This window comes from Neopelma chrysocephalum, unplaced genomic scaffold (assembly GCF_003984885.1).
Source record: "Neopelma chrysocephalum unplaced genomic scaffold, ASM398488v2 Primary Assembly neopelma1_78, whole genome shotgun sequence".
NCBI lineage: Eukaryota > Metazoa > Chordata > Aves > Passeriformes > Pipridae > Neopelma > Neopelma chrysocephalum.
In genome coordinates this window covers 56,181-81,320 of record NW_020897739.1, presented here as the reverse complement: position 1 = coordinate 81,320, position 25,140 = coordinate 56,181, and the positions used below count along the sequence as shown (strand labels likewise).

The 25,140-nt window shown below is 49.0% G+C and overlaps 1 protein-coding gene across 5 annotated transcripts; it reads left to right on the top strand.

The window, feature by feature from the left end:
- Positions 1-53: 53 nt before the first annotated feature.
- On the top strand, positions 54-22,129 carry PURG (purine rich element binding protein G). Of its 5 annotated transcripts, none has more exons than XM_027689907.1 (3): positions 54-88; positions 1,124-1,970; positions 21,540-22,129. In XM_027689907.1, exons 2-3 carry the CDS (start codon positions 1,137-1,139, stop codon positions 21,738-21,740), a joined length of 1,035 nt encoding a protein of 344 aa, XP_027545708.1. In that variant the 5' UTR covers positions 54-88; positions 1,124-1,136; the 3' UTR covers positions 21,741-22,129. The 5 variants fall into 5 exon arrangements, with proteins under 5 accessions (XP_027545708.1, XP_027545710.1, XP_027545711.1 ...); XM_027689909.1 differs by having other exon boundaries at positions 1,124-1,951; positions 21,540-21,743; XM_027689910.1 differs by lacking the exon at positions 21,540-22,129 and adding an exon at positions 18,126-20,493.
- Positions 22,130-25,140: the final 3,011 nt, after the last annotated feature.

The window sequence follows — 25,140 nt, the reverse complement described above, 5'->3', positions numbered from 1 at the left end:
GGGGGGGGGCGGCGGGGCCGCCGGCTGCGGGCGGTGGCGGCGGCGGCGGCGGCGGCTGAAGGGCAGCGGCGGCGATGGGCGCTGCGGGGTGAGTGACCGGGCGGCGGGGGGAGCGGGGATCGGGGGAGCCCGACGGCTCCTGGGGGCGGCGATGGGGCGGGAGATCCTGTGGTGGGGGGCGCTGGGGGGGCGATACTGGGGCACTGGGGGGCAGTACTGGGGCACTGGCGGCAGTACCGGGGCACTGGGGGCACTACCGGGAGCACAGGGAGTCAGTACTGGGAGCACTGGGGGGCGATATTTGGGCGCTGGGGGCAGTACTGGGAGCTCTGCGGGGCAGTTTTTGGGCAGTGGGGGGCAAGAGTTGAAGCTCTGGGGCAGGAGGTGTAGTGATGGGGTGCACCGGGGAAGCAATGCTGGGGGCACTGGAGGGCTGTGAGGGGGCCGGGGGGCAGTACTGGGGGCACTGGGAGCTCTGGGGTGCAGTACTGGGGGCGCTGGGGGGCAGGAGGGCAGTATTGGGGGGGCCAGAGGGGCAATGGGACAGTACTGGGGGAGACGGAGGTGAAGCCTTGGGGGCACCGGGGCAGGAGATGCAGCACTGGGGGGTACTGGGAGGGCTCTCAGGGTGCTGGAGGGAGGCAGGAGGGCAGTGCTGGGGGGGATCCCAGTGCCCTGGGGAGGAAAAGCAGAGGGGGGTGATGGAGGGGAAACGCAGTGACATGGGCATGGATCCTGCAGTGGGGAGCAGGAGGCAGAGGGGGGTGAGTGCCCCCCAAAACAGGAGCACCATAACCCACCCCCGTGGGGTAGCTGGAGGGTCTCTAGTGCCACAGGGGCAGGACAGGGGAGCTGGGGGGGCTGCAGGGCAGGGAGAGCTGCCGGGAGCCGGAGTGCCGCTGGAATTAGGGCTCCCTGCTCCGGGGGAGGATGTTGGAGCCGGAGCACGGGAGGGGAAGAGTGTCTGGGATCGTTTCGCTGCGATGCTGCGTGCTGTGGCAGCCGAGAGGGATGCAGGAGCCTTTGTAGGGAGAGCAGCGCTGAACGGAGCCGCTGCCGAGGAGCCAAGCAGGCCCCTGGTGCTGATGTTGTCATCTATGTCTCTGTTGTGTATTATTTCCAGCTGATTGGTAAAGATGGAAAGAGGGAGAGGAGGAGGAGGAGGAGGAGGAAGGAACCTGGGAGGCTCTGGCCTGCACAGGAGCATTTATTCCCAGTCCCAACAGCAGTACCACTACCCTGCCTCCTCCCAGGGGAGCTGCATGGAGATCCAGGAGCTGGCCTCCAAGAGGGTGGACATCCAGAAGAAGCGGTTTTACCTGGATGTGAAACAGAGCTCCCGCGGCCGCTTTCTGAAGATCGCCGAGGTCTGGATAGGAAGAGGCCGGCAGGACAACATCAGGAAAAGCAAGCTGACCCTCTCCCTGTCCGTGGCTGCCGAGCTGAAGGACTGCCTGGGGGACTTCATCGAGCACTACGCCCACCTGGGCCTGAAGGGTGGCCACCGGGCGCACGAGCACAGCAATGACAAGGAGCAGCATCCCCGGAGGCGGCAGCAGCACCCGCCGCCCTCGCCCCCGGTGTCCGTGGGCTCCGAAGAGCCCCCTCACAGCGTCCTCAAAACGGAGTACATCGAGAGGGACAACAGGAAGTACTACCTGGACCTGAAGGAGAACCAGCGCGGGCGCTTCTTGCGGATTAGGCAAACCATGAGCAGGGGACCTGGCATGATGGGCTACTTTGGCCACAGCTTGGGACAGGAGCAGACGATCGTCCTCCCGGCGCAGGGGATGATCGAGTTCAGGGATGCTTTGGTCCAGCTGATTGAAGAGTACGGCGAGGGGGACATAGAGGACCGCCGGGGGGGAGGCGACGAGCCCCCGGAGCTCCCCGAGGGCACCTCCTTCCGAGTGGACAACAAGCGCTTCTACTTCGACGTGGGATCCAACAGGTACGGCATTTTCCTGAAGGTAAGTGAGGTGAGGCCGCCCTACCGTAACACCATCACAGTTCCCTACAAAGCGTGGACACGGTTCGGGGAAAATTTTATCAAGTACGAAGAAGAGATGAGGAGAATTTACAACAGCCATAAAGAAAAAAGAATGGATGCCAGAGGGGACAGTGGTGAAGAGCAAGAGGGTCTGGAATAGAGTGCATTGGACAATTAACGAAACAAAACAAGCAGAAATTGGTGAGAGGGACTGACCTATAGTAATTCCAAGTTGCCCCAAGTTTTTTGTAAAGTCCTTTTCTGGGAGTTCTTGCTAACTCCAGTACGTAATGTTATAGGAGTCTGGTTATCACGTTAAATTACACCCAAAACATCTCCGTATGTCTTAGGAAAGGACCAACCTCCCGAGTCCGTATGAGTCAGCTGCTTCGAGTGTTGAAGACTATGAAAGTTCGCGTATCAGCACAAACAAAATCCGGCACTCTGACCTTTAAATAGTCTAGATAAGGCTTGTGTTGCACTTAAACATGATACAGAAGTACCCCCACCCCAAACCTTAAGATGAAACATATCACTTTCTGCTTATCACGGGTTTTCCTGGACTGGCTTCTGCCCGTACTCGGTCCAAAGGCTGAGCAGTGCCACTGTAGGGCATTCACGGCCAAAATCAAATCCACATGAGTTGCTGGTCTGTGTGAGGAGGGGAGAGAGGTTTTAAAATCGGCATCTGCTGGTTATTGGGTGGGAAACAACAGTCTGTGTGGGTAAAACCTTGATAACCAGTCAGACCTTGGTCACGTGCTGATGAAGGGCAGAAGATTTGTTACTCATTCCGTAGTTTTGTGCTGACTGGATAACCTGAGTCTCCCGGGATAGCAGAGCTCTGCTCGAGTGCTAAGCCTTCTGAATTAGTGGCAATGAATAATAACCCACTCCTCATCTCCGTGTTCTGCCCATGTGAGGCTGGCAATTTTTTTTATTATTATTATTTTTAATGCATTTTGTCCAAAATTTCAGAAGGTATTTTTGTACGAGGTGTGTTACGGATTCCAGCAGGCGACTATGGAGCGGGCATGGGGAGGTGGAGGGAACGCTTCTCTCCCAAGCGTGAGATTAATGCGGTCATGATGTTACCTGTGCCAGGAAAACACCCTGGCCGTGAGAAAGACCTTTTTGGGGGGTTTGGTGCACCATTGCATTCATAGGCAAAGGCATCTCTGTCATGCTCGCCCGTGGCGTGTTTCGGAAGCCGTGGTGGGCGCCGTGTCGGGTTTTCTGTCGTGTTGATTTTCCAGGTGTTGTCGTTAGGAGGTGATATCCATGCCCTGCCATCACCCCCCTTTCCCACCCGCTCGGAGCTGGAGCTGTCACTGAGCAGTTCCAGTCCAGTGTCGGTGTCACCCCGCTGGAGCCTTTGTGACGTCAAGTTTTGCATCTCACGATATCAACTCTCTGCCTGGAGGGAAAATGGGTGCAATTACCCAGCTGGGAGGTTGATGAAAGATTTTGTTGTTTCTTAAAACGTGAATAATTTATAATGTAAGGGGCTTATCCACCATTTGGGTGACCAGCTCCTTCCCCTGGAACCAGCGGGAGTTTGACTGAGCTCCAGGTACTTCCAGTAGCGTGCTGCTCACCTTTAAGCTTGTTTGAAATAGGCATTTCCATGTCTAATGAGAAATTTGTAATCATTCAGATCATTTAATTACAGAGTGGCCGAGTGTGCACGTGGGACCAGCTATTTTTCCATGCAACCATTACATGTTTTATTTTTTAATCTTTTGAGAAACATATTTATTTCCAACCAGACCATTCACCGCTCCGAGTCTGGACCCACCTGCACGACCACACTCAATCCAAATGCTGTTGCCTGTTAACGTCATAATGAGAAAGGTTGGGGAGGCAGGGTTGGGAACCAAGAGGATAATCTGGACTTTAGTTTGGGTACTAAAACTGGTTGATCTGTTTTAACTTAGAAAAAAAAATTTAAAAAAAGAAAAAAAATAAAAGCTTGCACCAAAGTCACCAAAGAACCTTTAGGAAAATGTTACGGTTGTGACAAGTAAGAAAGTTAATTTCACTGTTTTAGGTGATTCCCCCTTTAAAACCACATATAGCAGTTACAGCAACCAAGCCTTTGGCTTAGTGTCAAAAACTCCCATCCCTTTCTCCATAGATTGCTCTCTCAGGTCCTTTTTCAAACCTGGAGGACATGTTTTCGCTCCATCACTTGAACCGCCCGCGGACCATGATGAATCAGCAGGAGTTGTACAGGGTGCTGGTTCATCATCGCTCTCATGGCTTTGGTCCTAATGGTTTTAACAGGTCAATTAAAAAAAAAAAACAACAAAAACCACAAAACCCAACATTAAAATAACTCTACATCCTGTCATTAGTGTGAAACCAGAATTTAGTGAATGAGTTGTTAGCATATCGCTGACTGCTGCTGCCCGTCACAGTGCCTGAGGTAAAAAATTCCCTTCTAGTCCAACAAGCCGGAGCTATGAATGTACAAACTTTTTACGCTCTCCTTCCCGTTTCTATGTGACTCAACATCTCCCCATCCCTGCCTACCTTTGCCTCAAGGGATCGTAAAAGCTCCTGCGTTGGAATTAGCCCGAGTGACCACGTGTGTTGTAAGTGATCATGCCTTCCCTGTGTTCCTGTAGTGTTGGTGAGGAAATTACTCGTCATTGGAAAGGGATGTTTTCTTCACCGTTTTAAAAGGAAAAAAGGATGCAAAATGGCTTTCCTTATAGCTGCACATTTTTTAAAAAAACCCTTTATCTTTTGTTGATTAATTGGCCTTCCGATGTCATTAGATTGTTATAAATACCACCCAGGAATCCAGCGTCTGCTGGCTGCCGGGCTGGGCTCGGTTCTGGCACGCAGGTATCCCGTAGGATCCGCTAATGCATTTACTCCCCTGGCATGGGGTGCACCTTAGTATCTAAACCTGGATCAGGATCTTCATGTTCGCTGCCAATCACCCCTGGGCAGACCAGTAGCTACAGGTTTCCACCACGATGGAGAGAACTGGTGTTTGCAGATGTTGGATTGGAAAGTAATGGATTTCCACATGATAGGAAGCACCAGTGTTTGGGTTGGAGGGTAATATGGATGCGCTCTAAGTGCAGCAATGCAAGTCTTGAACGGTGAGATTCGGAAACGGGTTCCTTTGTGTTTTTGGCAGCGCGTCTCCAGCTTCCGAGCGCGGTGACAGCACGGGCTGCTGGTGTGCAGCGAGATGCTCGGGAGCACCAGATCCCTGATGCGTTTTAAATGTTCATTCCCAACACCCTGAAACTGCCATGTCCCTTAAACTTGAGAAAACACAAGCTTATTTGCACTAGAAAGAACGGCCAAAAACAATCCTTAGGAGGACAGGGTGAAGAGCACCGGTCTGAACCTCTTTTTCTCATGAGAGAATTTCCTATTCGAGCCCTCACCTCTGTTTCAAAATTGTATGGTCCCGGCAGAAAGTCTGTCAGTTGAATGATTAAATCCTAATGCACTTTATATTGTGTAAATAATATTAGGAGCACATTTCTGCTCCCGCTCTGGTAAGGGGATGCTTTGATAACGTAGTCTAATGCTGAGAGAAGCTGTCTCCTGCATGCATGTGTCTGTTAGAGACCTGTTGCACCTGCTCGGTCCGGCTCCGCTCGTATGTTAGAGGAGGACAGGCACTGTATTGAGGATCCTCTCAAGCCACCCCGGGTGGGATGATTTGGTTTTTTAAGTTGCAACGTGCAGAGCTGCTGAGCATCCTCAGCTCTGCCGTCGTGGTGGCTCCTCGCCCCTTCTGCAGATCGGGCTTTTCACATGTAGTCTTGACAAAGCCAAGTCCAGCATCTCCCTCGTTCTTGGCTTTCCCCGCTGCTGGCGCAGAAGGTGGGGCGGTCCCTAAAAAGCTTGTCCCGGGTGGAAGGGGCCGCGGGGGCTTTCCCTTGCCTTTCAGCTGGGGGGATGTTGTGTTGAGTCCGGCCCGTCGAGCCGGCTTCCTTGGGAAAGTACAGAGCTATGGAAGGGTTGGGAAGTGTTTTGCACTGGTGTGGCGAGGGCGGCCCGCCGGGCGCTCCGAGGGGACGGCAGACCCCACCCTCGGGGGCTCCTGGCGTGGAACCTGGACGATGGACTTTACCCAGCGAGGAGCTGCAGCGGTTATTGGTATCTACTCGTCGTCGTAAGTGTTTCTTATCTGTATCCGATATATACCAATCCATATTCACATATAGGCATTACTATATTTATGTGACTATATTGTAGCCTGTAGTAGCTCGTAGCAAAATAATCTTATTTATCTGAAGTGTGCAGTCTGAGGAGGGGACGTCTGCTCCTGCCACCGGTCAGGAGAAACGTGTTAGTTCACCCAGAGCTGGTTGGGAGCTCTTGATCGTGGCCCTTGTGAGCATGCCTTAGGTTTTCAGCAAGGCTGAAAGGGAAAACATAGTCAAAAGGAGGCAAAACTTTTCCTTGGAGGCATCATTGAGGCGAGGTGAGAGCTGTACGGAAGAGGCAGCTGCAGGTACTCCTGGCCACGTTGTGTTTCCATGCCATTTTACAAGCCCTGGCTCTGCAAATCTGTACTACCATGTTCATAAAATCCCAAGCAGAAGTATTAAAATCCCATCCTTTATACAAAAAAACCCCCAAGCAATTACCAAAATCAATGTCAGCACATTTGTTTTTTCAGCTACAGATGTCATAGTCTGGTAATTGCATCATTTTTTTTTTCCCTTTGGCCTATTGCAGTGCCCTAAACTCCCAGGGAAGGGAGTTGGTGGTGGTTAGGAAGCCTAGTGCTTGCGTGACTTGCAGTCCTGTTATCCAATCCTAGTAATTTTTATAGCAGAAAAAGGTTTATCGTTGTGTATTTTTATTGGGCAGATTTTGCACCAGGTCAAAAATTACTTAATGAGTGATTTCAGTTCCATGGCATTCCCACTTTTGCTGTACATACAGTAGATATATACAGTTTATGAAAGAGTTCCTAAAGAGAATTAGACCTCCTGTTTAATTTTCTATGCTGCTTCCTCCAAAATTAAATTGCCCTTTATTTTCAATTACTTAACATGTTGTGATGTTTAAAATTCACCTTTCCCCTCCTACCCCTCCATTCCTTTCAAGTAAAGGTTGTGTTTGAAATGAAGAGTTTATTCAAGTGAGAACGGAATTAAAGGCTACACCATAAGCTATACTGAGGCTGTCACCTCAGAGCCTTTGCCAAAATGGGTTGTTTTGGGGTGATCCAGTCTTGCCTAAAAATGGCTGAATTCTGTCATGACCACAGGAAAAAAGCCCCGGCTAGGGGACAAGGTGCTTCTGGACTCGAGTGATTTGGAAAAAGCTAAAGCCAGATCTTTTGCTGCTCTGTTTCTCCAAAACCTGCAGATGGGCTGACTCCATTTTTTCCTTCCTAATATTTTGTCCGCCCATGTTCAGTTCCCCACCTGCACCTCCATAAAGGCAACACTGTTCTAAAGCATCGAGGTGAAATAAAATACCAAGAACTCCTGATAGATGACATGGATTGAAAATTGGTTTTCCTGAAATGTCAGGGCATAAATTGAGGTTTTATAAGCCGGATGTCGTTTTGGCATTTCTGTGATGGATGTAATTAGATCGTTCCTTCCACATGCCGAGGGAGGCATCACGCGGAACCTGAACCTGCAGCCCCAGGGCTCTCTCACGTACATGATCTTCTAGAAAGGTGTAGGTACCTGCTGGTGTTCTTGTGTTGAGTGTGGTTGTGCTCATACTGGCCTAGCCTCGAGGGGCCTGGCTGCCACCCCAATAAAACCATCATTAACGACTTGCTAATTCATCTTCTTAATTGCTAGGCTACCTCAAAAGGCTTGGAGTGGCACGTGGAAAATTGCTAACTCTGTACAGAGTAGCCACCGTAAATTAGAAAAGATATATTACATCTTCTAGGTGTTCCAGACCCATCCTACATACTAGTATTCAGCAGGGTGAGATAATGGCTCCTGCCTTGGCCATTCAGGCAGTCAGATGGATTTCCGAGGCACGGTGGGGGAAATCCATCCTGAAGGCAGAAGTTTGCGTCTGTTCCTTCATCGCTGGTCGTTTGCCGCGCGGAGATTAATTGGAGGCAAAGATCACCCTCGGTGCTGGGTGCTGGCAGCCGGCTGAAGCCGGGAGGCTCCGTGCCTGGCCCCACTCAGCACTGCACTGACAGGACACCTCTGAGTTCCTGTGTGGGCACAAATTAACGTGGAGGCAAGGGAGAGAGGAATATTACATACATATATATGCACAGTCATTTTTCCCCTGTTTCCGGTAGGTCCTTCTATTTGAGACGTTAAAATGTTATCTGTTGTCTTTGCTGTTTCCCATGTCGGGGATGTTCAACGTGCAATAGGAGCAGGGAGGTGGATTTCCCAAGCAATAGCAGCCTACTCTACTACTACCCTTAAATCTTTACACTGCAAATCGTGTGCAATAGAATCTGCATTTCAAAACAGCAGAGAGTATGTGGGATAAAAGACACGGGTTAACCCCAGGCTCTTACAAGTATTCCCATCTGGTCCTTGTTCGGAGCACATGTTGTTGGCACAATGCTGAGGGAGAGGGGGAGTAAGAGCTTCCCACCGAGGTAGAGGAACGAAAAGGCAGGAGGGGGTGGAAGGAAGCGAGGACAAGATCCGTGCTCCAGGGAATCACAGAGCATGACGAGCTTTATCTGTAGTAGGAGGAACAGGCGGCACCGTCAGCGCTGGAGTTCCGTGGAGCTGGGGAAGGAGGCAGAGAGCCTGGATGCTCCACTCGGGGACCAGGGTGGTTGTCTTGGGCCGGTTCTCCTTCCTCTTTGGGAACAGTAACATGCTCTGCAAGTGTCTTATCTTGCCAACAAACCCATCAGGGCTAAGCGTGTCCAATGGATGGAGTGTCTGCTTTTCCAGCTTGCTTTTTAGGACTCGAGTGGCTTGGCTCTTACCGAGCTGGGAGGCTTGCCCAGGAATACCTGCGGAGGCTTAGGGGAGCACACAAGTGTTGGTGACCTCTAAGGTTTGCTCATGCCATCCCAATTTATGGATGCTCTTGTGTGCTTTTCACCCGGGAGCCACCTGAGTGATGGAGTGTTGTGTTATCAATGGGGCAGCTGCTCTTTTCCATTGCAAAGGAAAGGTGTTGGTGAAGGCTGGAGGGGATCAGAGGGAAAGAAAGCAGCTTTCAAGAAGCAATTTCTGTGTGCCTGTCTTTGCAAAAGGGTTGTGTCGTTTCTAACAAGACTCTGCAGATGATCACCACTTGTATTGCCTTTGTTTTCCTGAGCCCCGCTCGGTGTTAACAGCTGTTGAAAGCTGTGCTTTGAACCAGTGAAGTGCTGGAATAATTGCGAGGACTCTGGAAAAGCTGTCAGTGTCTCAAGCTGGGCCTCCTGATAATGGAGACGGGATCACTTTGGCTTTATCCTGCCTGTGCCTATGTTCCCCACCGCTAAAATGGGGTGAATGATACCTCCCTACCTCAAAGGGGTGTGCGAAAGAGGAGTTTGTTTGGCATCAGAGTTTTTGTGGTGATCTTATACTGATCAATACTGATGATCACCAAGAGCAGAAAAGGGAGAAATTTGTTGTGAAATGGAGTGTTTGGAAGGTTTGGAACATACCTGACTCCAAACTTGAATTTGCAAGGGTGCCTCTAAATGGTCCATTTCAGGGCCCGGACAGCAAAAAGCATTCTTATTTTTCCCAAGTTGAACAACCTGGCAAAAATCTGCTCTTTCAAATCTCCCACGGTGGATATTCCCAACCTCCCTCCCCAAGCTGTTTCCCCCTGCTTCTTCTCAGATATTTTTCATGCTGTCCAGTCCATGTGTCCCTTCCTGCCATCTAATTCTGTTGCTTTTTGCCTTACAGGCCATGCTCTCCAGAGGAGATACGGAAACAGTTTATTTTCTTCCCTGCTGCAGCTTTTACACATAATTAAAGGCTGTTGTCAGGTCTCTTCTGCACCCTTTCCTAAGGAAATACAAAGCCTTCCACCAAGAGTAATTTTTAGCCCTCATCATGTACTTGTTGCTTTCTGATGAGTCCGTTTAAACACAAATGGAAGGAAAGCATCAAGCAACAATATAAGCTCCCCGTGCCAACATGTTTGGAAATACAGGTTTTCCTTTGTGTTCCTAACTCTCCAAGGATTGTGTGTTCTTATTATATGAATAGTCATAGAAATATTTGCATGAACTTCTCCTTACTAGCATTTTTATTGCAAGGAGATCTGAGAGTTTTGTGTAGGTCTAACTGGAGAGAATTTCCTCCAGGTTCTCACTCTGCTCTGCCTCCACTCAACACGTATATCCCAGCGCCTTCCAGAAGGGCATTTAAGCATATGACCAACATCTGTCAAGCAGCTACTCCTTCCCTCCTCTTCCTGGGGAAAAGACTGAATGTGCCAACTCAGCCCTGGTATTTTTAACATAAATTAATTATCCCTGCTGTTCCATGTTAGCAGTGTAAAGGGTGAGCTGGAGCACGCTGTGTGCTGGCAGCAGCGCACCCCAGCAGCTTCACAGCATGAGAGCAAACCAGAGGGCTCACAGAGAGCAAAGCCTGGCTTTGGCATGGCTCCCACCACTTCCCTCAGCAACTGGTGTTGAACAGGAGCTGTTTTGTCTCTTCAAGTTCCCCTCGGACCTGTTGCTGCTTTGCAAATTGTCATTTTTGCTTGGAGCACGGAGCATGTGCTGCTGCCTGGTTGGAAAGTACCCGATATTAAAAGGAGAGTCTCTCCTCCGGGAAGCTGGCAGGGGGAATCTAAGGCCAGAGACCTTCTGTGCAGGCAGAGAGGTGATGGAGCAGTGCTCTGGGGTAAATGAAACTCAGTGTGCAGCCAACAGATGTATTTCTGTTTGGGTTGCCTCCACGATAGCTGCTTTTTTTTCCTTCCAGATGTTTGAACGCTCCCAAGATCTCCATAGTGCTGCCTAGGACAGATATTTGCAAGGGAACTGAGCTGCCTCCAAGGACACTCTCTTTGCTGAGACTCCAGTGAACACAGCAAAGTGTTTGGGAAGTGGAGCATTGTGCTGGTGGCACTTTTAAAAGAGTTTTTCCCAGGTAGATGTCTCAGCAGGGACGAGCAGAGGCCACTGGCAGCCAAGAGCAGAGGGCAAGGATTTGATTCTCAGTTCTTGGCAGTGGGACTTATCCCAGGTCCAACAACTCAGTTACTGTGCACACCGCTGTAGTAAGTGATGAAGTTTTTTAATTTAAGCATTTTTAATAATACCCTCATCCTGGTAAAATTAGGGAAAGTTTTTTGGCTCAAATGTTTTGCTTAGAAGCTGAGAATAGGCACGGTGTTTCACAAGGTGAACCAAACCTCTGTGCCTCTTACCTCAGAGCGTATCCTTTAAAGTGGCATTTTATTTCTTGCTCCATCTGGTTGCAAAACATCAAGGTCACTAAAGCAGAAACCCCTGTAGGTGTTTATATGGCTCAGTGCATAGGGACATTTTCCTGTCACTTTGCTGGCAGGGCCCAGTCCTGGTTGTGCTTTTCTTCTTCCCATTTGGACCACTAAGAGTATTTATCAGTCCTATTCGTGTCTTGTGGGTGACCTGGCTTAAGAACCCTAAATTTGTTTTTCTTCTTAGAAGTTCAGCACCTTCTTTTAAGCCTTGCTTGTGAATCCCTCTGGAAACGTGCAAAACCCAAATGTGCCTCGGTTCCCTCCCACCACACGTGTTCTCCAACTGCTGCAGCCGATGTAGGACAAAAAGATGTGGAGCTGGTTATATTTTTCCCAGGCAGTTGTTTCCCTCTGTGTCTATTTTGGTATGAATTGGCCTTAACCATTCCAGGGATGCTGTTCTGCAGCTCTCACCTGCTTCTGCAGCCCTTGCAAGGACGACGGGGCTCTGGCTGATGTTATCTCTAGGCTGGGGCAGGTTCTTGGGGTGATGCTGCAGCAGAGGGGCAGTTATTTAACCATTCCCTCCATGATGGTTCCCATGTGGAGTAGGGAACCAGTTACCTGGGGCAGATTTGATCATGTGCTGCTTCCTCCGAGCAGCCGGCAGGCACCATGTCGCTTGTAGACAGTGTCTGACAGCTTCCCCAGGGATGATGAGCTTTACTGCATCTGCTGCAAGTGTTGCTCTGAGCTGAGGCTCTTCCTTCTCACCAGGGCTCGATGCCATGCCTGGATCCTTTGTTATGTGTAACCTTAATTTTGTTTCTCTGAACGTTGCCAGGATTTCCTCCTCCCCGGGACATTTAAATGGGGTGCAGAGCAATTAGAGTCACTTTTCTCTGCATGTGTAACAGCAGGGCGCTTCCATATCAGTTTGGGAATCGACCCAGGGGTTTGATGTGGGTTGCTAAATTCAGGCCTGTGGGATGAGCATGCCCACAGCAAAGTGGGTATGAAGATGTGGAGATAAGAGCTGTGCCTCTGCCAAGCTCCTGTCTACTCTCTTTCAGTCCTGTACTGACTCTGGTTGCTGCAGTGGGAGCCACCAAGACCAGGGACCACCAGAGCCTGCCTGTGGCACCTGGGTCAAAGTGGCAGCAGAGACCAGAGCCAGGCAAGGGACCATCACCCACAGGTATTGTATGTCACAGTATAACTCAAAGGGAAGGCATCTACAGCTTTATCCTGGATTCTGCAGCAGCCCAGCTATTTCATCCTTCCTTTTCTGCCTCATGGGACTTTTAGCTCTTGCCTGGTGCATCCGCTCTGGAGAGCATATGGACATGTCTGTCCTGGGATCGGCGTGTGCCAGCACACAGTCTGCACGTAATCCTGCTGCATCCATAACAGCATTTATTGCTTATGTCAGCACAGCCATCCCTCAGCGCTGCCAGGGGTAACCCTTTGAGGTAACAAGTGATAAGTTCCTTCTAGCTGTCTTATTAAAAAAAGAATTAAAAAAAAAAAAAAGAAGAAGGAGGTGCTGGAACATTTTCACGGATGCTGCCAGCTTTTAACTGTGGGTTACCTTGGTGAAGGCATATTACAGAGACTTTTCTTTTAAGAACAGCTTAAAAGTGTCTGTTTGGCAGTGCATGCTTTGTGCTGGTATGTGTGAAGCTGCAAGAAAACCCCCAATCCAGAGCGTGAGGCAGAGGAGTTGCCCACTTGCTCCTCTCTGCAGCACCAAACTGCAGTTTAACCTGTTGCTTTTCTCACCTCTTTCCTGCTCTTAAGAGACACCCTCTAAAGTTGGGATAACCTCCCCAAAGCTCCCTTCTCAGGCTCCCCACAGAGGGAAGTTCATCCTCCTCCTCCACACTGCAGCCCTTGAGCTGTTGCAATAAGCCCTTGAGGTGCTCTCTCAGAACCCATACCGGTCTCTTCCCCCCGGTGAGGCTGAAGATTCTGTGCAAAACAGAACAAGCAAGAGGCCAAGTCATGGGGAGTTTTCACTTGTCTCAGCCTAAACACCAGCCTCCTCCAGGCTTTCAGTCTTCCAAGAGCTTCCCATCTTTCTAGCCAAGTGGTTTGTTTGCTAGAAGAAGAAAAATTGGGAGTTTTGTGCTACCAGTAGCTGGAGTCCTCTTTCACTAGTGAAGGCATTTTCTCCTTTGAATTTTGTTTGAATGCAGAAACTATTGTGAAATGAGAGCTGTAATACTGGGAAAGGGGAGATCAGAGCATTCCTCTGGATAGGGTTTGATGCAATTTGAAGCTGCTTGTGGAAGATTGGCTGGAAGGTAAACTGATTTGGGCTAAAAAAGCTGGTGCTGTTAAACCGTATCAGTGACTCTTTAGTGGATGGTCCAAAATAGCTTTTTTATGGCCTGTGACCTCTAGGAAAGATAACTGGATTTTTGATCTTAGATTGAAGGGGCAATTTCTGCTGAAAGAAACTTGTGTTCTTTAGAAACCATCTCAGGCTGGCATTTACTGTCAAAAACATTGCATGGAAACAGACAGAAAACAAACCAAAAATCACACATGTGAGTCAAGCCCAGGCGAGCCTTGCACTGTCCCTGAATCCGGGATAGATCCCGGCTGTCATCCACTTTTCTGCCTTCGTGGCCACCAAAATTTCCCGTAGACACCTGCGTGGGTGTGATTAGACAGGAGCTCCTGTTTTTGCAGCATCCTGCTTTGCACCTGGACTTGATCCATTGACTGCAGAGGTGTTGTGCCCCCCAAGGAAAAGCGGTCCCCTCCGATGTTCCTGTGTTGTGTCGGAGCCGCGGCGCCCGTGCCAGGTGGGAGACGCCGAGGTGGGTGTTGAGTTGGTTTTCAGAGCAGTGCTTGGTCACCAGCTGTTGTCTAGGATGCTGTGGCTTTTGGTACAGCTGGATAAAAAAAAAAAGCTTTCTCGTTGAATTTCAAGTCAGGGGCCTGTTTTCTGCCAAGCTACCCCCCGCCGTTTCAAATGTATTTTATTCTCCTTTTCTTTGCACTGGTCCCGTTACGCTCCGCTCAACAGCTGCTGCATTTAATCCCAGAAGCTGCAATTGGTAGGGAGCAAAGTGATCTCCATATAACCTCTCTCTTACTCATAAGTGTGCATTATGAAGCTTAACCGATGGTAATAAAATGTTTTGCTTTCAACATGCCGTCCCTGTGGTCCAATGTTCCCGTCTTCAGGCTCCGTCATTACAGCCGGGCGATGTATCGGAGCTGTTCTGCTGCTCCCCACGAACCTGCCTGGTAATGCTGGACACGGGCATCTTGGATGCATGTGGATACCCAGCAAGGAGAGATGGAGAACGTGGCGTGGATAGCAAGCTGGCAGTGTTGGCATTCCCAGGTGGAAGCAGCTCTTTGAGGAAGACTCTATCTTGGCAGTCAAGGAAAAAGACGCTCGGGGTCTTGCTTGGCTGCGGCCCAAAGTGCAGGTTCCCATCTCTGTGAGATAGTCTGGCAGTGCAATCTGCTGTTAGAGCCTCTTCAGGGACTACGGCAGGACGTGGGGGAGCAGGAACAGATTGCAATCCTGCTACTTGGTTGGGGTTTTTTCACCCCTTTCACAACAACTCTGCAGGTTCATGTTTGTTTTTTTGGTGTTTTTTTTTTATTTCCTGCATACGAAAAAAAGGGCATTTTCATGTCATCCTGCATGATGGTGGGGAAAAAAGATGCTCCTCGCCCATGTTTAAGTAACCATACAAAATGCAGCAATTCTGCTTTAGGAATTTCATTTTTGTTTACACACCATTGATGCTTTCATTAACAGCATCTTTTCACGTATAAGTACTTGAGAGGTCGTACGATTTTCCTGCTCTAAAATGAAAACAGGGTTTTCCAAGCAGGGATCTCCAAGCATCATTTCTGTGGTATGGTGGGTTGCATCAGCCCCACAGCTGGCTTCTGTTGGACAGGATGTGGGTTTTCCATATTTAAGGTTTATAGCATTTGGATTCAAAGCGGAATTTCCCAGGCAGAGCCCCCCCCGGAAGGTATCAGAATATATGGCTTTGTCAGGCGGCGATAACAGCCTTTTTCTGGAGATTGCCATTTTGTAAATAAGCTTCTTCTCGAGCAGCACGGCTCCAGCTACAAAAGATGGATGATTATTACTTCCTGGAATCGGCCTTCCGCTGCAGGATCTGGTTTTTATTGTGATAATTAGCATAGAATTAAAAATGGCCCTGCGTCTCCAGTTCGCCCTGTAGTTCCTCTGGTACAGAGCGATCCGGGATGGCGTTTTCTTTGGGAATAGGCTGTGCCTGGGAATCACTTCATTCGCTGCTGCAAATCAGTGCAGGGGTATCTGCAGGCTTCGGCGCAGCAAAAGCCTCCGCCTCCAGAAATAAATCATTGCTCCTAATAAACTTTCAAATGAGTTGTTTGTTGGAGGCTGGAAAAGTTGCCAAGGATATTTAGACAAAAATCCAAAGCGGGATTTTACAAATGCCTTTAAATTCCAGAGCTCGGGTTGGAGGTGAGGTCACGGGCAAGCAGGCAGCTTTTTCTCCTGAAAAACTGTAGTAGCTTTTCTTCTTAAAAATTTAACAGGGTTGTCACTCCAGGCAGAGGCAGAATTGTAAGGAGTGTCAGACATGGCCACTGGTGTGTCCATAGGAGAAAACTAAAGCAGCGAAAGCGTGTAAACTTCCTTGTGAGAGCGGTGCAGGAAATTACTGTGCAATTGGACGCGGTGTCCTAGCGTTAGATTTATTAGCCACTTCCAAATCATCTGCCAAAAATCCTTTCAATCGGAAGACAGGAAAGAACATGTTATAAAAAGACCTGGAAAAGGAGTGATTTTGGCACGGGAGTTTCCAGGCTGGTAATTGTCCATGTGTACAGTGTTTGGGTTTGGTCTCAGCGTTGAGGTCAGTGGTACTTAAACCAAATGCTGTCCCAGTGCCTGCGTATGGCAAATGGTGAAATGTCTGGCAGGATCGTGGGCACATCCACGCTCTTGTGTACGTTCCCCAGACCTTGCTGCTTTGGCAACAAGACTGGATATATCATTCCAGCAGTTTCTTGTCTGGATGGTGGGCTGAGATGGTCACGTTTCCCCACTGCACACCTCGCTGCCCTCCTCACTGTGGGGCACTGCCAATCTCACACTGCACTTCTCCAGCTCCCATGCCTTTTCCAGGCTGCTTTCTTTCCACTTGTATGCCTGCAAAGTTGGAGTTACTTCCATATCCTCTGTATGCAAGACCCTGCTTTTTGCTTGTTTAAATCCAACTCTTTCTGGCGGTAGTGGAAATAAGTGACCTGGCTTTGTAGCTCTCTTTTAATGTTCCCTGCTTCTGGAAAACCATCTCCCTAGTGCTTGGTCTCTGATGAGGAACACATCTGCAACTATACCTGCAGCATCCCCAACATATCCTGCCAGCTCCAGCAAGTCGATATATTTGACTTAAAAAGAGCTTTCTCCATAAAAATGATCCATACCTGCCTCAGATGCACCAGATGTTGCCTTGTACAACCCTTTGGAGATTTGGCAGCAAGGCATGTGGGGCCTGGGGAGCCACTTTGCTATGCTGTGACCTTTTTTTTTGGGGTGCCTGCTGGAATGTAGTGAGAACTGAAGATCTGGTTTCCCCCTTTCCATGTGGCACTTTTGGGAGAAAACACCCTGTTTTCACAGGCGCTGAGCTCCCAAGGTAAGGGGATGGGAGAGCACTGCTGGAGCATGTCCCAGCGTGCAAGGAGCTGCTTCCAGCCCAGGGTGAGGACTGGGACCAGCACAGTCCTTAGCAGGGAGATTTCCTACCTCCTGTTTCCAGCAAGCAGAGCTGATGCTTTTCCAGCATGAGTGTAAAGGTAGGATTGGGTTTGTGGCTCACAAAAAAGCAGATGCCAGCAGCTGGAACAGGCAAGGGAAGTGTGTGTTTAAAGAGAGAAAGGAGAAGTGTCTGTCATCCATTGGGATGAATCCTCCTTTTCCAGCCTCTTTCCGGGAGCGTGCTGATCCAAAGTCCTTCTCTGGAGCGTTTTCCTTCACGAAAATGAAGCCGGGCCGTTGGTAACGTCAGTGTTTCCCAGACCGCCTTCATCGTCTTGTTCTTGCATTCGTTGTCCTTCGACTGGTAGGGTGGTTATGAGAAAAAAAGCCAGCTTAAAGCATGGTCAGAAAGCTACAATTAACGAAGCAAACCACAAATAAATAAGTAAAATAGGCTAAACTGTAAGATAGGTGTAAAAGGAGGCAGTCTGCCGCGCGGCTCCTCTGTAAACGTGCATGATAAGCATCGGCGAAGCTTGTTGCAGACACTGGGCAGGGCTGCTTTTGCTAGACTTTTGAGTATCCTAGTTGCAAAGACTCGTAAGTGTTCCAAAAGGCTCGTGGTTTTGGAGTGGGGTCTGTCTTTTCTGTTTTCCGTGCGCTGTGACCACTTGCTTTCCGAATGGGTTTGTATAGTGGTGGAGTTAATGGAGCTGTTCTTTATAGTAACCTAAAAGGTGTCAGTCGTTTGCTCGTGTGTGTTCACAGGCTGAGCCGTGGCGTTACGCATCCCTCCGCAATGGTGTGATTTGAAGCACTTTTGGTGTGGCATGTGCAGTTGCAGTGCTGTCTGTTTTTAATTTCCCCTCCCAATTATCCCTCCCCCCTCCGTGTTCTCCCCGTGTTTCGGACACTGAACCAAACCGACGTCGGAACTAGCACTTTAAGTACTAGTAGTCACTTTGCTTCGGACTATATTGAGCACTGCACTTTTGTATGTACTGTTAGCACTGAGTTCTGAACTCCTTTCTTTTCCCCACCTCTTTTCCCTCTTAGGCGCAGTGTTAATTACGTAGGGGCCATCAGAAGATAATTTTGAGGTGTGTTGGACCGCTGTCCGGTGCCTGACTTCCATTACGTATCCATTAGCGACTTTACAGTAGGGAATTTAACCCATCCAGGCTTATTTTACACAACAGAACAGACACCTATGTCACTGACGTCCAGGCAGACGTGGTTGCTCTAAACTTCGAGGTCCTCCGAGGAGACCCGAGCGCATGGCTTTTGAAAACACCAAAGATACAGGAGAAGTCTCAGAAGGGATCGGGATGGGATTGGAATTGAGCAGAGCGAGAGGCGTAGGGCAGACGCTCTTGTGTTCGGTACGAGACCCCAGTGAGCCCATGGGACAGCCCAGTTCAAACCAGTCTGGGACTCTGGTACCAGTAAAGACTGCGCTCAAGCCATTGCAATAAAAGCCATCATTGTGCCTGCACTGAAAGTGCCGTTGGAATTGGTCGTTGTCTTCAACTGCAAAAAGGTATTTTTAAGTAAAAAAAGACTGAGAGATGATTTAGAAGATGGAACATAATAACCCTGGGGTTTGCTGTTGTTAGGAGTTAATCGGCTCTCGTGTTCAGAGGCAGTTTGGATGTGCATTGCTATTCCTGTTAAATTCCTGTGATATTTCCGTAAGGGAGGCTGGGGATCAGAAGCTCCCTTGCCAGCAAATCAGTAGGGTAGAGTTTGTAGCAAACGTAGTCAGAAATCTCTAGGATTTGAAATGGGCTGGCGATCCCTGGGATGCTGAATAATCCGAATTTTGATGCCCCAAACTATCCACTCTCAACCAGCTGGGGGTGTTTTGCCTCTTTAAAAGCCCTCATAGGTTTTCACAGCAGCAAATAAATCACAATGGGTGTGGGAGTGCTACATCTCCTCCACACCAGGGTATCCACACTTGGGACTTGCTGCTCATCCTCCTTGACGAGCCCATAGTCAATCCAAATCCTTCTCTGGCAATCCTCCTTGATGGGAGTTTCTCCCTAGTGAAACTTAATGGATAAACCCCACCATTACAGCACGATCCGTTTGAATGGAGAGAAGGGAATTAGGTCTTCTCCTTCACTGCTAGCAAGGGGCCGTGATGGAAATAACCTTCAGCAACAAAAAGGAATAAGTGTGTTGGGTTTCCTTGTTGCAGCAGATGAAGGATTTTTCCTAAACAACTCCAGTTTTAGTGGCTGGTTTTCTTGGGTTCCTTCTTCAATACACCTTCAGGGGTTTGGATATTCAGCAGGAACTGATGGTGGTTTAAAACCACAAATCTTGAGCAACCCCAAGTATTATGCTCTTGCATCCTCTGTCATTGGACTTAAAAATGGAATCCAGATTTTGGTTTTTTTTCTTTCTCACTCCAGCCAAATTATCCCTGCAAATGTAGCTTTAAACAAATAGCAGCAGGCAATGCTGCTGCTCTATCTGAGCCCCCAAAATTAGAGAGCTGAGGGGACAACCTCTTCCAAAAGTACCTCAGTGACTCAGAGCCCACAACCACTCGCTGTCATGAGGATGCAGGCAAACCCTTTGGAAAATTCACCCCTCAGCGAGCCCACCAGTCTCCTTCAGTCCTTGGAAATTAAGCTCGGGAGACAGGGGAATGTGGAACAGGTCTTTTTGTCTTTATTTTCCCTCTCAGGTGTAGTTTTTTTGCCCCTTGGAGTTGGCATCTCATCCTTTGGGAAGGTAGAATTAAGCATGGCACACCTGAGGCCCGAATGCAAATCCTAGCACAGCACCTCTCGCTTTGGAAGGGCCTTTTAGGTGGGAAAAAAAAAGCTCTTGTAGGGATTTTTAGCTGTTTGGGTTTTCAGATAGCTCGTGGGAAACGCATTGGGACAGCACACAGGCGATGTTTTACTGACTTTTTCTGTTCCTCCAAGAGAGACTTCTTAATTTGCTTTGGTAGTTTAGAGTTTGTTTCCTTGAAAGTCTTTTTGGACCCATGAAAATGCCCTTGAAATGAGTCAAGTTTATCAAAATATATTATGCACACACCCGTGCACCAGCCCACGTGTACGTGCATGTCTCCCTGGGTGTGTATACAGATAGAGAAATATATTATTTCCCAAAACATTCCTTTTTTCTTTTTTTTTTGGTTGGTTTGGTTATTTTATTTGGGTTTGTTTCCCCTCCACCCCCCAAGGATATTAACCAAAAGGTGTTTTAAAAGTCATGGCATGAAAACTCCTAAATGTAAATCTGAGTACCTTGTGATGCTAATTAACAGGTTTTTCCTGAAACTTTATGTGATGCTTAATATTTTCCTTAGGAAGTTTTGTTTAATGTTAGATCATTGTTCTGGAGGATGTTGGTCCTACTGGCATTAAACTAATGGAAATAAAATGCATGTGTTACAAGTGTAGAAACGGTGAAGAATTAAGTGTGAACTTACTGTACGATACTGATTCTGTTTTCAAACAATCTGTTTTGCTGTTCAGTAGTTGACATATGGAAATGCCAATGTACTGTAATTTAGCACTTTTCCAATGGACCCTGTTCTCACTACGCCCGAGGGAAGGAGCGGGTTTGGCTCGGGGCTGTCTGAGCTCAGCCCCTGAACCCTTTCTGTGTGTTTCGGCACCAGAACCGGCCGGGTGGAACTTCAGCTGGAGGTTTTCTCATCGGTTCAGCGGCTGGCACGAGGCAGAGGGGGGTGGTTCTCCACTTCCATGGCCAAACCAGAACCATTTTGCAACTCGATCTGGTGAAAGGCGTCCCTGCCCGTGGCAGGGGTGTTGGAACTAGACGATCTTTAAGGTCCCTTCCAGCGCAAACCATCCTGGGATTCTGGGATTCTCTGATTTGGGTGCAGACCTCGCTGTGGGTGGATGGACTGGTGGCATCACATTCCACCAGTGCATCCCTCCGGGAGCCAGGCTGGGGCCAGGCTGTCCGAGCTGAGGCGGGACGGACACAGCCCCTGAAATTCAAAGGCAGAAGGGATAACCACCAGCCACCCCCCTCCAGCCCAAACCCCTCCTTTCCTAGTGTTAACAGGGTGCAAAGTGTTACTTGTCATGTACTGTACTGAAAGGGTTAATTGATCAGTGACTGTATTGTACTGTATGAAAACTCATTAATTGCCTTGTATTGTTTCTAATGGACTGTTCCATGTCTCCCCACTGCCCATTCCCAACCCGCCCCCACGAAAGGACGCATGTTCTCAGTTAGGTCCTCCAAACTCTCTGGTGCTAAACTCTTCCGTATCCGATGGTGCTTCTGCGGACACTAACTGACCACATGCTGATCCGGAGCTTGAAGTTCACCACGTCTTTCTTGTCTGTTTGTATGAAGTCACACACACACACACACATGAGAAAAATTAAGGATAAACTTGAATTTGTTTCAAAGCCTCATTGACAATCTAATGTTTTCTATGTCTGCTTTTATTTGGGATGGCTTTTCTAGAAAGCAGCCCGCCAGCACCTTCGCTCCAGGAGGGGATTTCGTCCTGTTCACTCCTCTGGCATCCGAGGTGAGCTGCTCCCTCGCTGGCTTTGCAGGTTGATCCATCAGGAGCCAGCGAGGAAGAGGAGGTGCAGGTGCCTTCAAAGATCTCTAACCCGAAAAAGCAGCTGGGATCCCCGGGACTGCCCCATCCGCATGTAGGTAGGTAGGCACTGAGGGTCTCAGAAGGGATGAACCCCCCATCCCTTGCTTCGTGGCAAAAATTGGCTTTTAAGGAGAATGGAGGCAGAAAATTGGAGTCCCAAAGGCACCTCCATCTCCTCTTGGCATCACTCATCTCTGCTGGCCTCCTGAGCCTGAGGTTTTGCAGGTGACACTCACCTCGGATGACGTGAACGGGGCCATCCCCTCCCAACCCCCCCACCCCAACGCGAGCTGCTTTTTGGACAAAAGAAAATCTGACTATATTTTATATCGATTTGAAAACAAAGTCTGATATTTACCCTCGTTCTCAACTGAATTTGCATATTGTTGTTTGCCACGATATTTGTTCTGTCTTCAAATAAATTTGCTTACTTGTGTAGTCTTAACTGTCTGCTCGGATTCTTACACTCGGATTTATCCCCGCTCCGAGGTGCCTGCACTGTGGCTCTCCTTTGGATGCCTCCCATGGAGGAGAGAAGGAAATCTGCCCGGGAGGAGGAATCATTTCAGGCTGTAAATGTTTCTCTCTCCGTTATCTCCCATTCATCTCCCTGGGGCTTTTCAATTTGATGCCCTTTTTTCCCCCTGCTCTTCCATCATCAGATCCTTCTATCCGGGTGAGTGCGTGGCTTCAGCCTGCTTAATTTAAGAGATTGAATTTTTCTGTGGGTGAGGCATTTCCGACGGCAGCGTTTTGCATCTGGGAATGAAGGGATTTATGGCTGCGAGCGGCTGAAAGCTCTGGGCATCGGCGTCGGCATCCAGCGCCGGCTCTTCCTGCACATTGCATTAGCGAGGAGTTGGCATCAGTCACCGGAGACGTCTCGGCGGAAGGCAGTGCCCTCAAACGGCTGGAAAACTGATTTGCACATGCGTTTCCAGGGAAGTAATCAAATCAGCCAGCAGGTTCAATAAAAGGAATAAACAAATATTCCAGGTTTACCCGCGTTTGCGATTGAAACCTGTTGCAAGACTCGCAGGTTTTGAGGTTCCTCCCCCTCCCTGCAAAAAAAGCTATTTTGAGAGTAAAATTGTTGCAGGCTGCTGCAGGAGGACATTTTATATTCCCTAAAAACATAGCTGTATCTGTATTTCAGGGGGATCCATGAGAGGGCTTGTGCTGTCACCCTCCTTCCTTTCGGAAACCATCCCTGGTGCATGTGCTAGGGCCACAGAGTCCATTTGTCCCCCTTCTTCTGGCACTGTCCCCCCTCTTTCCCTCTATCATCCCCTCTGACCTCTCTCCAGCTTTTTTTCCCAGTTTATCAAGGTTTTGTAGATGTTTCCGGCTGCTCCTCGCAGTACAAGCAGCACTGCCCGTGGTGATGGACGCCAGCACGGGAAGGAGGACAGAGATGAATCCTGTGGCAAGATGCTGGGAACAAGAAGCCAGACTTCATGGAGGGACCTGCCAGGTATGTCTGCCTCCCATCCTCAGCCAAAATGTGGTGTCTGCACCCTAGAACATGTTTTAGGGATCCCCATCCTTGTGACCCTGGGTACCCCTGCACACTCCCAGGGGGTCAGGTGCCCTTTTGGGGCCACCCAGAGCAGCTCCCCCTGGATTTGTGCACCCTCAACTGCTGGCAGAAGGAAGAACTTTACTGATTTATTTTATTTATTCGCTGTAGGGTGGGGTTTTTTTTCCTCTCTAAAACACAGGAGTACCCTTAGGAATCCAGCATTCTTTGGGAAGCAGGGGATAAGCCTGGGCAATGGTGGTGACTGTGGGTAATTATTTTCTGATTTTGTTTCTCTTGCATTTTGTATCACACCCTAAAAGACCAAGTTGCAGCGGAAAAATCACAAAAATAAGAAAGCAAGGTAGCCTATGAGGAGTTTAACGTTAACACAGCCAGCATTTATTTATTTTTTCGTGGCCTTTTATGCCATTTTCACCAGCGTTGCCTTTTTAGAAGGTTCTAGCACAGAAATGGTGAGATTTTAGAGGAGGTGGTGGAAAATCCACACACTAAAAGCTGGGCCTGGGGACTGTTGCAGGGGAGATCTCTGAGAAAATTATCCCAAAAGAAGAGAGAAAACCAGCCCAGCACCACAAGCAAATCCCATTTCTGGGCATGGAGGTGGGGGTCTGGTGCAGCCCAAAATTCAGAGGTCAGAGCCAGTGGCTCAGGAAGCTGTAGGGGTGGGAAGATTTATTGTCCACTGCCATGCTGGAGGATTCTCCTTATCCCAGGACCACTCTCTGCTGCAGTGTCACAAACATGGGCAATATGGTTAAGAATAATCTTCTGGAAACAAATCAGCAAATTAAACGTCCAGGGGCGTGTGGATGATTCCTGGCAGTTGTCTTTCCTGGGAGCTGGAATGGCAAATGCTGGGCATGTAGAAGAGTAGCTACGAAATTATATTTTATATATATATATATATATATGCTCCTTTTTACTTTGCTAAGTGTATTTTTAGTTGGGAAGTTCACTTCAGGGATGTGATGTTTTGAATCACCTCAGGGTCCACAAGTCCCGCTGCATTATGCAGCAGGGGTTAAGGAAACTGGGACTGGCATCGGCGTTCCCAGTAGAGGAACAACCTGAGTCAGTCCTCAGCAAACCTCAGCTTTTCCATCTGACATGAAAAAAACATGCCACGTGGACTTGATTTATCTTATTCTGCTAAAAATCCCAGAAAAGTTTCCCACCAGTGATCCCCTAAAATCCCAGTCCTTGACTTGGAACAGTCACACAGTGCTCCAGACTGTGACAGTGAATTATTATATCATTATCACGATATTACTATTCCATTTTCGTACAGAGGAGACAGTAAAGCAAGTGAAAAATTGGAGAAGATAAATGAAAAGCAGTGAGTAGAAATTTGTGCAGGTCAGTCACAATTTAGGGCTGAGGGCGAGATGGATCGAGTACCAGACTGTAAGCAAACATATTAATCTTTATTGCTTATATTCGTTAATCACGTACTGCATTTGGTACATCATGGTATGCGTGCCCAAGAGTGTGTCACAGGAATATAGTGAAGGGAATTAGTAACACACTTAATGAAAGGGATTTTCATACATTCCCAGAGTGAACAACTGCCCTGCTGGCAGCGCTTGGCTCTCGACACCCACAGCGAACGCAGAAGCTTGTGATTTTATTTATCCTTTTTCCTTAGAGCGGAGCGTTTTATCCATTTTTCCTTGGAACGGCACGGGTTGCGCCAAGGGGCTTGGAGGGGCGGGAGCTGTGACGGGAGGGAGGGGAGGGGCGGGACCGCGAGGGGGCGTGGCCACGGGGAGAAGGGCGCGGCTCTGAGGGGCGGGGCGTGGCTGACGTCAGGGGCGTGGCCTCGGGGGGCACGGGGCGCGGCTCCGAGTGGGGACGCGGCGCGCCGGAAGCGTGCGCGCGCCCGCCGCACACGCGGCGTGGGCGTGGCCGGAAGT

Coding starts and splice junctions, on each gene's coding strand:
- PURG (XM_027689907.1), top strand. CDS start 1,137: ATGGAAAGAGGGAGAGGAGGAGGAGGAGGAGGAGGAAGGAACCTGGGA. Junction 1,971..21,539: donor GGTACGGCATTTTCCTGAAG/GTAAGTGAGGTG, acceptor TGGCTTTTCTAG/AAAGCAGCCCGCCAGCACCT.